General features: G+C 38.7%; 1 protein-coding gene across 1 annotated transcript in view; it reads right to left on the bottom strand.

The window, feature by feature from the left end:
* The window catches only part of LOC126100189 (lachesin), a 28,730-nt gene extending 14,137 nt beyond the window's left edge, over positions 1-14,593 (bottom strand). The window contains exons 1-3 of the mRNA XM_049910748.1: positions 14,355-14,593; positions 11,741-11,982; positions 10,215-10,471 (exon numbers count right to left, since the gene is read on the bottom strand). Coding sequence (XP_049766705.1) covers positions 10,215-10,471; positions 11,741-11,982; positions 14,355-14,400 — 545 coding nt within the window. The 5' untranslated portion in view covers positions 14,401-14,593. The remainder of the gene's footprint in view (positions 1-10,214; positions 10,472-11,740; positions 11,983-14,354) is intronic.
* Between the last annotated feature and the right edge of the window lie 281 nt (positions 14,594-14,874).

Raw genomic sequence — 14,874 nt, 5'->3', positions numbered from 1 at the left:
TCCAACTGTAGAAAGACAAAGAGGTAATCTTTGAAGAACAAAGAGGGATGTGATTATGCTTATATTGACAGCAGTTGTCACAGCATAAGAAATTCATACTGCCTAAAGAAATAACAATGACAGCAGAGATTATTGTCATACAATGAGCACTTCCATACACCAAGAGTCATCTGGATGAACCGATCATTATTCTCTCCAACTGCACATCAGTGCTTGAATTACTAAGATACACCAACAGAGGAGAAAGTTCAGTCTTTTGAGTGACATACAGCATCATGAACCTTAGTTGCATATTCATGTAGAACCAACATGGACAAAGGAGAAGCAGAATCTAAATATAGAAATGTGGAAATAAATAAATTCTGTACAGATCAGGATGTAGAAGCATGTGCCTATGAGTACTATTGGGAAGGGTAAGATTTGTGATTGTACAGTATACGGGTCTCCACTGGGTAATTTGAAAATTATAATGAAAAATTTTGATGAGTTACTGTACTTTCTATCAGACAGGAAAGGGATTATAAATTTGTGGTGATTTTAATGTATATTTCTTGAAGTAATCGGACAGGAAGAGTAATCTAGAGGTGCTTTTAGCCACTTACAATTTGGTATCAGTCATAATTTTCCTACTAGAGTTGTTCAAGATAGCAGTACCCTTAGAGATAATGTATTGACTAAACAAGAAGAAGTTAAGAAGAGACATATCTACCCAGTTGTAAACAGATTGTCAGATATGATACACAGTTAATCACACTATATAACTTAGCTCCATGTACTGTACAGAAACACACTAAAAAAACTGTGTGGCTCATTAATGACAAAACTACTGAAGGTTTTAGAGAAAGCTTAAAAAAGTTAGACTACGGTGAATTTTACAAAACAACATATTTTTTTAAATCCATTTGAATCCAGTTTTTGTAAGTAATTTTCATAAAAAAATAATTAAATGTAATAATGGTGAAATATTAAAGAAACCTTGGATCACTGCATGTATCAGAGTTTCTCCACAACAAAAAAATGACTTTTACAAAATAGCCATAAATACTTTCTTATTATAAGCCCTACTGTAACAAGTTATAAAAAATCCAAGAATATATACATCTTGTCTAAAATTGACACATCAAATAACAAAATAAAATCAATATGGAATTTTGTTAAAAGAGAGACAGGGGAAAGAAGCCATAGGAGATGACACTATTTCTGTTACAGAGAATGGGAGCATTGTGAAACACAGTTTAAGTGTACCATATTTTCCAATAATTACTTTTTACACATGGGTGACAAAATTGGTGCACAAAGCTCAGCAGCTTCATACAATAAATTCCCAACACACCAGCTAAATATGGCATCAAAATATTTGCTCTGTGTGATGCAATTTTACATTGGTTTGTTGAAAGATTAGTGTGGCAAACTGCCAAATGACCATTTTGTGCTTCTAATAAGCCATTTGATATTGTGTGTAGAATAACTAAGCTGATAAAAGGCACAAATAGAAATGTGGCAATAGATAACTGGTGTATTAGGTATCTGCTGGTGCTCTCTCCACTATGAAACAAAATCATTTAGAGAAATAAGCTCTCCAGTTTTTGGATACCAGAAAGACATTACTATGGTATCATATGCACTTGAACGTAAAAAATATGATGTACTAATTTTCACAATGTACTATGAAGGAACGATAGATGAGCGAAGAAATATACTTCACATTATACCCGATTACAATAAAACAACGGGGAAGTGGAGGGGGTTGATACTGTTTCACAAAATGTCCAATAAATATTCATTGATAGAGGCTATATGTTATGCATTACTGAATGTAGCTAATATAAGTTAATAAGAATACACAGATGGTGTTTAAGATAATGAGAAACATCCACATCGAGTTTTTCTAAAGAATGTAGTTAGCATGTATCTGCATTATTGCAAAGCTCAAAGCTCAAGCGACACATATACAAGAGCAGTTAATGAAGAAAAAAGCCACATGTGGAATTTAAGGAAAGACAAGTTAGCTCCACAACAATATGATGTAGTTCTTGTAATGATTTTGTTTGCATAAGTCATTTTTAAACATTCTCTGTGAGAAATGCAGTAAGCATTCACCAGAGATCGAAGACGATTACTTTGCAAGTAAATTATTCCAATGTAACAAAATGGCATTTATGACAATATGAAACTATTGTTAAGCATAAGCTTAAATGTTATGTGTAATCACTGGAAGATTTAACGCTGCATTGCTATAAATAACAACGCAGTACCAACAAATAGTCACTTATCATGAATGGGTACATAATACACCATGCGATTGCTAGTGTTAAACGTTAAATAATGCACCTTCTCTATGATTAATAAGGATTATCAGCAAAGCAGTATGTAAATGGGTTCAGTACAAACACATTTATGTATGCAAAGAGCAGTACATGTATGTACCAAATTTAAGTTGTTTTGTGTGGTTTTAGGGCGCAAAACTTCTATGGTCATTAGCGCCCAGCCCGTGACTTAAGACAGTAAAAAACCAAAATTGAAAACCAGCAGCAATGGGAACAAAGTCATAAAATTGGAGAAACTAAAAATAAAAGGAATGCTTAAAAATCCACTACAGAAAGGGGGTGGTTGTCCCCAAAAAAGCTTCAAATGACTGACGTCATTTCACTGTCACTAATAAACTGGAGAACGCGGTCGGCTGAGCGCGTGTCATCTGCTAAAATCGACGATAGATCAGGCGAGAGCTGTAGACGGGAGCATAACGGATTAAAATAGGGGCACTCAATTAAAAGGTGTCTAACCGTCCACAGCTGAGAGCAGTGGGGACAGAGTGGGGGAGGATCGCCACTTAAAAGATGTTGATGGCTAAAAAGACAGTGCCCTATCCGGAGTCTAGCTAAAATTACCTCCTCCTGACGACGCGTTCGGGAGGAAGAGGTCCAAGCGCAAGGAAGGGCTTTCACTTCCCGCAATTTATTACGGGGAAGTGCCGACCAATGCGCATGCCATAAATGAGCAACTTTGCGACATAAACCGCTCCGTAGACCAAATTTAAGTGTAAGTTCCTGGTTTGAACATTTCATATGCCACACTAATTGAATGGGATTTTATAATGCAGATCAGAGAACATTACATTATCCTGAGAAAAATGTACAGATACAAGGGTAACAGATTAACACTGGAAGACATAATATGGCTGTACTTTGTGAAAAACTAGACATCAGAAAATCTTGATAAAGCCAGAACCTGTCCGTCAAACAACAATTTTCTTCATGAGCAAATTAGGAGAAGCTGGATGAAAGAAAAGGTAATAAAGAGGTGACCCAGGTAATTAGGGGGTTTAAAATCAGTTTGGGTTTAGACATCTCAACTTGACAACTGTTCAAAACTACAATGTACTAACAATATTGTTGTAAGCTGTGATGCACTGTGGCATAGTGGTTAGCACGCTGGCTGGGGTGCTGCAAGTCGCCAGTTGAAACCCAACCACCAGCAATTATCAGTTGTTTAGCACTCATTATTTCTGGAAGGTTCTTGAAATATCTTATGTCTGTATATTCTGGAATATTAAATGTTTGTCTAAATACCAGCATTCTGCAATATTCAATGTTTATCTAAATATTACCTTTCTGGAATATTCGATGTTTCTATAAATAGAAGCACTTTCCGTCCAGGAGGTTTGTTCTGTTCTGGCTGTCAGTCACTATCCATAATAAATGTGATTTCAGTGCTAAGGGTTTTACATCATTCCACTGACAACCCCGCTTTCAGATTTGGACATGAATGTGGTCATGATATGACACAGTTTGGTGGAGAAGTTGGGGAATTATCAACACCTATATCAGTGTGACTCCAATTAGGCAATGTAAAAGCCATCATCTACATGGGCAGGGCAGTGCGTATTTTCAATGGACCAATGGATCCCAAGCCGGCAGTAAGTCCGTTGAACATCAAGCATTCATCAGTGTTTGACCCAGCACATCAGAAGGTAACAGAGAATGCTGAAGAGGTGCATCGATCTTAAGCAACAACCTCTGCCATCAGATGAAAGGCCAGGAAGAATGGACTATGCCAACTTGGATGACACTGCTGTCAAACAACAACCTAGCACCCAACTAACACAGGTACAACCAACTCCCACACAAAGTATGATGCCCCATAGAAGAAGAGGTATTTGGAGGGCAGAGAACACCACACCAGTGTGTCTTCACTGTGGACAACCCAGATGTGTCGTGTGCTACTCCAGAGGAAGAAGGTGAGTTTTCAGCAACTACTACACCCTCGTACATCAACCGTCACAACAGTTCTATTCACGCCAGCCAACCGCACACGATTATAGTCAATCTGTGAGATGAAGCCCATTGCCGCACCCTGGACAAGTTCACTCCCACACTGTAGCAGTTCCCAGTCTCTGAAAAGACATATTGGCCACTCGTCTAGCCACCTACTTCATGAAAACTGAGTGAGATGACCACCTATGGAGGTGAGGCCAGCTCATATGCAAATCCATCAATGACAATAACCAAGATGTAAGGAAATCTCACCGATGTCATTGTCAACAATCAACATGTCTGTGCATTAGTTGATTCACGGGCTTCCCTTTCTGTAACGTTGAATGCCTATTGTCATCATGTAAAGAATACCACATACTCTGTGATACAAAAGTGACTGTGCTCAAAGTAGCAAATGAGAAATACATCCTGCCAAAAGCAACATGTATTTCTCGGAATGTGCTCAAATCCATAAAGGATTTATGTACCAAGCCACGTGCAACAACTACTGCAGAGCAATTTTCTTGGAATGAGGTGCAAGAAAGATCTTTTCTTGTCCTTAAGGGGGCTAACATATTCTCCACACCTAACACTGTATAAGAACGATTCTGAGACAGAACTTTACACCAAAGCTGGCTGTTGTAGGATAGACACAGTTCTAGTGCAAATTCAGAAAGACACTGAAAATGTGGTAGCTATTGCTTCCACAGTACTGGCTGCAGTACAAACAATTTACTGGCCACAGCTCAGTAAAATTGAGAAACTTTCCACAGCTAATGCTGTGCTGAGCAGTTGCCACATAGCATAGGAACCAGAGTCATGACATCATCAATGCAGTGGAATAGGCATTGGTAACGTGATTGCTTCACGTCTGAGCCATGGTCCTGGTTATGGTTATGTGACAGAAACCGGTGCTTCAGGAAAAAAACAGTCCGCAAGTCTTTACGTATCAACCAGTATCCACTTTCGGACTTTGCTACTGCTAGCTGTGGCCCTGTTGTTCATGCCGAGTCCAATGCTGTGGACTTAGTGCCCTCCAAACAGTGGGTCACCCTTGGCCCTACCTCACCTGCTGCCAGCATTCTACTCTGGAGGTCTACCATTCAAGCCTGGAGCTGTATAGTCATTCGGCCACCATCGCCTTTGCAGGCAAACTTCTTGCTGCCTACCTCTGCTCGTGTGGGCAAACATTGCTGCTGCCATGAGCCATGTCACCTTTGTTCCAGTCGGCGTCCTCTGAGAATCACTGGCATCATCACCCGCCAGCTGCACAACACCAAAACGTGTCAGGCTGGCCGGTGACGGCCACGTCTAATCACAGTCCGTGTACAGTTTATGCTGTGGATGCACTGACTTCTCCAAGTATCATCACAATTGCTGTAGTTGACGAACAATAAATTGATGTTTTAACAATGATGTTTTGACAACAAAACATTGGATGGCTACTGGGCATCCATTCATGGCTCCACTGTACCCTGCCATAGTAAGGTTTGTGGTACCCTGACCTCTACAGTACTCTTCAAGTCCTAAATTAACTCTCTACAACCAAGAAAGAGTGCCTTGCAGATGTTTTGTGCTATTGGCAAGTTCTGACTATATTTATTAGGCAAACCATTCACCATTCTGAAGGACCATCATTTTCTACGCTAGCCTGAAAAACCCATCAGGCTGACTGGTAAGATGGGCACTAAGGCTTCAAGTTTATGACCTCACAGTGACATACAAAACTGGATGCAAATACAAGGATGTCAACAGTGTTTCAAAGAATCCTTTGGCAGAGCACAGCAGTGTGGATGAAATCTCAGTCATCACTGCACTGAATGATATTGCTACTGAACGCAAGGAAGATCCAGCACTACTGAAAACCAGACAAGCCATGAAGCAGCAGGAGCCAAGCAAAGGAAAATTCCGTTTAATGAATGAAGCATTGTACAAGAGAAACTACAATCAAATTTGGCCTAGTGGTTTCTTGTCATTCCAGCTCATCCACAGCCAGCTACTCTCAAGTACAGGATGTACATAAAGTCCGGGAACACTTTCAATTATTTATTGCACAAGAACCAAACATTGTACAGAAACCATATATATGTCATTTTGAAGAGAAATCCTGACCACCACAGTGTAGTTTGGTAATTTGCCGATAGTCAGTGCTAGTTGCAAACATGGCGAGTTCAGGTGCGGAGCAAGCTTTCTGTGTGTTGGAGTTTGACAAAAACAAGTGTGCTACAGCTGTCCAACAGATGTTGAGAACCAAGTACAGTAAGAAGCCACCAACAAGGAAGGCCATTTACCACTGGCACAACAAATTTGCTATGATGGGTTGCTTGTGCCCGGCAAAGAGAAGCGGACACCTCAGTATGAGACACATTCATAAGGAGTACAAAGAAATTGGTGCGTCGCGCATCCCGTGAACTCGAAATGGCTCCAATGACACCCCAGTTTCATCGGAAGTTCATGTGTACCTAAACACAGAGCCATGCTACAGAAGGGGACAGCTGTTTCATGAAATGGACTCCCCGGTCACCAGATCTCACTCCACGAGACTCTTTTCTGAGGGGACACATTAAAGATCTGGTGTTTCACCACATGATGTAGCAGAGCTCTGGGAGAGAATACAGAAAACGACTGCCACAGTCGATGATGCCATGCTGGGTCGGGTACAGTAAGAATTCGATTACCGTATTGACGTCTGCCGGGTCACTCACGGTTCGCATATCGAATGTTTGCAAAATAAACTTACAGAGTTTCCCTTCAAAATGTGATATGTACGACATCTGTCCAATGTTTAGTTCTTGTGCAATAAATAATTGAAAATGATCCCAGACTTCATGTACACCCTGTATTTCCATGATGCTATTACATCTGGTCACATGGGATGCATGAAGACTATAGACACAGTCAGAAGAAGGTATAACTGGTCAGGTCTGTTAGACTCTACATAAGGAAAGCCAATGATAGAACGATGTGCCCCAATTACCTCTGCGGCCTCTGGTACCAATCCAACTTGCAGCAGCACTATTTCAGAGAATTCAAACCAACCTCTTGGGGATGTTCCCGAATTCAACAAATGGGAATCAGTGGACGATAGTCTGTCACCAAAGCTGTGCCATCTGAAGAGACCACAGAGAGTGTAAAGCTCCTTGCAAGAGATCATTCTGAAGCACAGAGGATCTTGTGCGATGGTCTCTGAGCATGGAAGTTTTCCCAGCCAAGACTATGTTTGGAGGTAATTTTAATACTGCAACATCAACCGGAGGATGACAACTGCCTACCATCCATAGACAAATGGCATCACATAATAATGCTTTAATAAGACACTGGCCGACATACCTTCAGTGTATATTGATGCTGAACAGAGAGTTTAGGGTACAATACTGCTCATCATGACAATCAAATATAACACAGTGAATGAAGGCACTACATAAGCTTCATACTGTTCTTTTTGCCCCAAGGTCGTGAGGCAGAAACAATGATGGGTACACTACTCCCATTTCAATTGGACTTGCGAACATTAGTAGAAACTAATGTGCCTAAAACTTAGAAAATGTGATAAGAAGAATAAAAAGCAATCACACACTCTTTGCCAATCTCACCTATGATCACCTCCACAATCACACTAGCTAAGATTAGATTAGATTAGATTTACTTTCATTCCAATTGATCCGTAGTGAGGAGGTCCTCCAGGATGTGGAACATGTCAGAAAAACAACAATACATGACAAATATTTACAACTAAAACAAATAAGCTAATGTACCATTCCACAGGTCCCAAATGGAATGATCGTCATTTTTTAGTGAACACTAAGAGTCATTTTACAAATACTAATGCACTGAATTCAAAATAAAAAAGTTTTTTATTTATAAGGTAATAAACATGTAATACAACTACTGTAATACTTATTTACAATGAACACATTACTGCACTGAAATGGTGCAGAAGTTAGATTATACTTACACACACACACACACACACACACACACACACACACACACACACAAATTTCCAGTGAACACATTACTGCACTGAAATTGTGCAGAAGTTATGTTGTACTTATATACAAATCAGTTGGTTTTACTAAGAAATTCATCAATGGAGTAGAAGGAGTTAGCCACCAATAAATCCTTTAGGCTTCTCTTAAACTTCATTGGTTGTTAAGCTTTTTATGGCTGCTGGCAAGTTATTGAAAATGTGTGTTCCTGAATAATGCACACCTTTTTTGTACAAGACTATGTGACTTTAAATCCTTGTGAAGATTATTCTTATTTCTAGTATTGATTCCATGAATTGAGCTGTTGGTTTGAAAAACCAACACACATGACAACACACATGGCAACGTTAAGAATGGTCAGATGTTCTAAAACTGTCAACTAAAACACAAGTACGACAAGAGGAAAAATAAATAGATTCACAGGAATATGTGGCTGGCTGCTCACTTAAAAAGCCACCCTGACAATACTTTGAAACTGTCACCTTAAAATTTTAGGCAACAAGCCGGACGTTGCACAAAAATGGTCCTCTTGCCAGAACAAGAAACTACACACCAGAGGATTGGTCCTATGTGAAGATGAGTGCATATGGATCCTGGGCACCCATAAGAAAGAAAGAATGCTAAAATACCACAGTGATATATAGCCCAGGAGACTTGGTTCAGATTTTTACACCTGTGCAGAAAGTAGGACTGTCAGAAAAATTTCTAAAGTGCAACTCGGGCCATATCATATCATTCTTTGCTTGTTGGACACATACATATGAAGTCAAGGAATATGACTGTTCATCAGGAAGACAAATGAGCAGAGTCACTGCTCATGTCTTCTGGATGAAGATCTACTACAGCCAGAGGCGCACGTCAATGATGGGAGGTATCATCATAGTGAAAAGAATGTAACGACACGACCAGAATGCATTCACATGACAGTGTCACCATACAGAGGACCACTGAGGAGATCTAGATCCAGGGTGCTACAATAAATTCCAATGAGAACTTCTGAAAAGGCAGACTGCTGTTTCTACAGGAGAGCAGCAATGCCACAAGGTATGTAGTGTGCAGTGTGGCGTAGTTGTCGGTGTTGCTGGCAGCGTGCTGTGTTTCACCATTTCAAACCTGACCACCAGCAATTATTTGTTACTTAGTATTTATCTTTTCTAGAAGGTTCTTGAAATATCTTATGCTTGTATACTCTGGAATATTTGATGTTTCTATAAATAGCTGCACTCTCTGTCCTGGTCAGGTCTGCTCTGATGTTCATAATAAATGTGATTTCAATGCTGAGTGTTGAATTTCACTGATGACTCTGCCTTTGGATATGGACTTGAGTGTGATTATGATGCAATAATGTAACTGGGACCATGACCAAAAAGTTGAGACCCAAAAGTATTGCATCAAAACACAAACACCAAACAGAACAGAAATTTTATTGTGTGTTACTGTATTGTCAGTCCATCACTCAAATAGTTTATGCATCCTTCCACACAAACTCTCATTGCTTCTAGCACCTTTCAAAGGAAGCAGTTCCACCACAGTTCTGTCCCTTCGTCAGCAGCCAACAGTTTTTTCCACACTTCGATGCAATCTTCAATTACTTTCTGGCCAAGCCTATAATGTATCAGTTATTACCTCTGAGTCATGAAATTACAAGAAGAAATAACTTTGTGAGACACAGTTTTACTTTTATCCAGTAAGTGAGGCAATAAAAAAGTTTACTGACATCCTGCATGTGTAATATAAGGACGACAGTTGGTGCCAACCAAACTATAGTACATACGTGTCACTGCACATACTGTACAATGATACTTTTAAAATCAGGTTTCGTCACATTTGATCTACATCTCATCATATCTAGTTTCTGTACTCACTACTGTACGTTTCCCCATGTGTTCTTGAAATACGTGATTGACATATGAGTATTGGCAAAAAATATGTAGAACATAACAATAATACCAGAAATTTCAATTTCTCTTACCTATATATAGAGCCTCCAGTAGGAAGGATAGCATTATTCTCACGACGCCAAGAAACACGGGGTGCAGGATAGCCTCCAGCATAACATTCAAGTCTTACAGCCTGTCCCTCACTTACAACTAATGAGCGAGTAGAGTTGTCTGAAATTACAGGTGGACGGCGGACTTGAAGATCTACTTCTGCTGTTATTTTGTTGTTCAAACCAATGATCACTTGGCACTGGTAAAAACCAGCATCAGTCTCTTGAATGTCCTTTATCTGAAAATCATGCACAATTACAAACTGCTCATTTTTATTTCCTGTAACTGTGCCAATTTGTGGCACGCACTAAGAAAAACTAGTGAAAAGAAAATTTGTTTTAAACAGCTAAAAATTTTACAAATAAGTCAATGTATTGAATATTTGACACTGAGCATGTAACTGAGAAAAAGTTTAGAAATGGTTTGAAACCATGTTTAAGTTTGCTGGAAGTCACTAAGTGCTCTCACTGTCAAAACACCAACGAGTATAGTTTGGGCAACTTGTGCTCCGTTTCAAGCAAAAGCGGATTTTCTTCCTTATCTCAATGCTTATGGTGTCACACCTCCTGCATATCGTACAATGATATGATTTTGCATGCACAATAACTGGTATGCATGGATAATGTCTGAAAAATGTGTTGCAAGTAAATTTAGTAATAAATTAAATCATCATCCAAGATGCTTATGTTTTACTGCATGAACAGTGTAAATGTAGCAAGTGATAAACTCTTCTTCCTTTCAAGTCTTCTGGGAAGGGCAATGCCAGAAAAAAAGTTTTGTAAAGGTTTGAAATTATGTATAAAATTTATTTAAAATTGCTAAGTGCTCTCATTCTCAAATACTGGATGAATATAGCCTAGGTAACTGGCGCACTGAGTTACACAGCCTCAAGTTACGTACAAAGCCCATAAGTGTAACACTTGTACCTCTTAATAAGTAGTTTACAACAGCACCTTAATTTTTTATATGAAATATTTAAAATCAATTTTTTGTTGCTCCTGGAAGCTGATAGGAAACCTGTAACCGGACTGTGCACTATGAATCGAGTTAACCGTTTAGTAGCACACATTACATAGGTATACATATTGCTTACACACGCACACACACACACACACACACACACACATATACACCATGAATTTCTTCTTTATGGAACACAAATGTGGACAGCAGTCAGGTTTTAAAAAGTGTATATTTTATCTCCTTAAACCTATCATTCCTTAACATCATCAGTACTGGCTGAATTTACAGAAAGGATAAAGCAACTCAAACCTTAAGCAGGTCACAGTCACAATACATTTTCCTTACATTTGACATTTTATTGTCATTTCTGTATCTGGTGTACTTGTTTTTAAAGTTTATCTGAAGGATACAATAATTGTGAAGCCAAGAACACCAGCAGTTATCCATACTATGCAGTACATTAGTATCTGAAGCCAATATTTTTAACAAAAATAATAGTAATAATCTCCATAGTGTATGTGATACACATTCTCTGTGTACTTACCTGCAAGGTGTATGTTGAACTGGCTGTATCATACCTCAAAGCAAATCGGCTGTCACGAATAATCAACGAACTTCCAGTTGATATAGGTAAGGGATCAACTTGCCTATTACGATCCACTTTCATCCATAGCACAGGATAGTCCTGCGCATACTGCACTGAGCATTCAAGTTCCACAGTGCCACCAATGTCTTTGATTTGTTCTTGTGATATGTATGATATTGTAGGTGTCCGCTGAGCAGAAACTGTTTAAACAAAACAATTAACATTAATTAAATTGAATGTCCTGGAGGATACTTAATCTTTGTCAAGACTTCAATTGAGTTCATTCTGGTGGTAGGTAGAGCCATTTCTACAGAATGTCACATATTTGTACTTCCAGTCCCTTGTAACCTTATAGAATAGCATTTTGGGGCAAAATCCTCCTTTAAAGATATGTTTACAATGTAGAAAGGAGCTGCTCAAATATGGCCACGAACTTCCCCACAATTATTCAAAAATGTTATAACACTCACAGAAACTTCCCCACATGTACACAAATGTGTGTAGGCTAGGAGACCCAAATTTACAGATTTGCACACTAACAGAGTGATGGCTACAACACTGATAACTGTAATGCCTTCCATGTAAAATAGTTAGCACAATGTCCCAGGGATAACACTGGCTCAAAAATCCCCATCCAGTCAGACAGATTTAATGTTTAGGTGATTTTCCTAAATTGCTTAAGGTGGATGCTCACCTGCCACCATTTGAATTTAACACTCAAGCCAGGGCCTGCAAATGACTCACTGCCCACAACCAAATGGCCCCCTTCATGCACTTTTTGATGTTTTTTGTGAGTATCTGATGCAGTGTGGAGAAAAGACCAATAGGGATTTTTATTATTATTTACATATTATCTGTCTCCTTTCTTATGAAGTAAACCCTTTCAACATTGTTTCAGTTTTCGAGAAGTTTTTTTGTTATAAACATTCTACAAATAATTCTGCATTTTCCTTAATGTGTCACAACTCCTCAGCTACAGCTATTTCTTTGACATAGCACCATCTCCAGGCCTCAAATAGTTCTCTATGCCTCATCTTGCATTACTTCCGGTAAGCATAATTAAGAATGTTTCAGTTCCTCTTGTGAATTATCAGAATGTTTATATTGGTATCTTGGACTTTTGGACAATTTGTTTGTGCTATCAACTTTTGTGCTTCCTAACACATATGCTGAAATATGATGTCCACTCAACCCCTATCTTCCCTTCAAATTTATTGTTTTTTAACTGTTTTCTATTCTGAATTTTTACTACTTCTTAACACTTCCTCGTGAAGGTATTTATGACGAGTTTTGTCTGATTCTGATTGAACATGGTCTGTATGAAGTTGTTATTTCCTTCAAAAATTTTCATTAGTTTGCAATTATATCATCTGCAATAAAAGTTCTGTGACTAACTACCTCTCTGTTAAGTAATATGTTACTCCTTTTACCTATGTCAGTCTGATACAAAACTGATGAATGTCCAGTCTGCTGAAATCATGAACTGTCATCACTTTACCAATTAACATAAGCTCTGTAGGCCTATGTCACGCATCAAACAACGCCCTTTGTAAACGTTATCCACAAAAAATATTGAGTCCAAAAGCCGACATGCATATGAGTGATTGTCACGAACATAACAATAATAATCATGGCAGCAGACGATGAAAGCACGAGGTGTCCTGTGTGCTGTTGTAGTGTGTGCAGTGATTAGTGTCCAGAAGCTTGCAGACTAGACATTCATTATTGACACAGATTTTATCGAATGAAGTGGTCTTAGAACTTTGCTTGGCTATGCCAACTGTCACTCTGTGGCTCCCTGTACCATGTGACATAGCATTTATGGAAGTGTGAGTCTCTAATCGACTCAAGCAGACTACTGGACTTTTCATTCAGCTTTTATTATAATTAGTTTTAATACCTCTATTGAAACACTGATGTGTAAGTACCTTAACTGTGACTGCCCCAGCTTTAAAATTATCTGTACGTTGATATTACCATAGGTTTCAAAGTTGGAAAATGTGTTGCTTGAAGTTTAATCTGGTATCCAACATTAGATAACCTTTCCATCACCTTGATATCCATGTCGTTTCCGATACGATTGTTCACATGCTAGTATCTAATTTTACCCAGTGTCGTACAAGTTAGAGAAGGGAAAATATTTGAAAATGGTTCAGCACTCATGATATCAATTGCTAATAGTGTAAATTACAGCTGATTCTGTTATCACACAGCAAACAATATTCGAAATTCATAACCATGCGCGACTAGTCGAAAAAAATTTTGATATGTTGGTAATCACAGTGTTGTCTGCAAATATTTACCAAAATTCTTCGTCGCAAAAAGTGTACTAATACAAATAGTTATGCAAAATATGAACCTAGGAATTCTTATACATAAAAATTTGCATGTGCGGGTGTACGGCTCAGAGTACAAAACTCATACATGGGCACGAAAGCTATAAAAACTAAAAATCTCCAGGTGCATGAAAATATTTTATTGTGTCCTAAACCCGCGAAATTTTTATTCGTTGACTGTCATAGCTAATTACTTATAAGAGGTTGCATTAACTAGAAACAAAGACTAAACTTACCAACTGAGAAGAAACCGACCCAAATCGTAAACAGCCGTAAATCCATTTTAATAGTCACAATCGAAAAAAAATTTCTTACGCAGTCAATCAACACCTACAGACCTAGCCAACAACTAACCGCTTCACACATCTACACCGCCAGTTTTACTTAACAGTTGCTATGGTTTTGCAACAAAACAAAAGTAAACACTTCTTTGACAAATGGCGGAGACCAAACACACCCAGTTACAGAGATGTTAGTACTGAATCATCAGACAAAATCAAAGATGTTAGATCGATCGAATATAACATGGAGGTAAGAATAAGGGGAGATGGCGCTACGTATCCCAGCCGTACTACGTTTTGAAGGCATGGGGGCGTGGCTCGCTGCCATGACACTAAAACATTGCCAGTGTGCTATAGCGCTGCGTGTATTACAGTCGCTAATTGCACCATATACGCATGTAACGTCATCAGATTAGTTGTTTCAAAGTTTTTGTTTAAAATAAAATCTCGTAAAGGCGAAATTCCGCGTTTCTTC

The sequence above is a fragment of the Schistocerca cancellata genome, chromosome 9 (assembly GCF_023864275.1).
Source record: "Schistocerca cancellata isolate TAMUIC-IGC-003103 chromosome 9, iqSchCanc2.1, whole genome shotgun sequence".
NCBI lineage: Eukaryota > Metazoa > Arthropoda > Insecta > Orthoptera > Acrididae > Schistocerca > Schistocerca cancellata.
The sequence above is the reverse complement of the archived record's forward strand: the minus strand, read 5'-3'. Positions and strand labels throughout refer to the sequence as shown.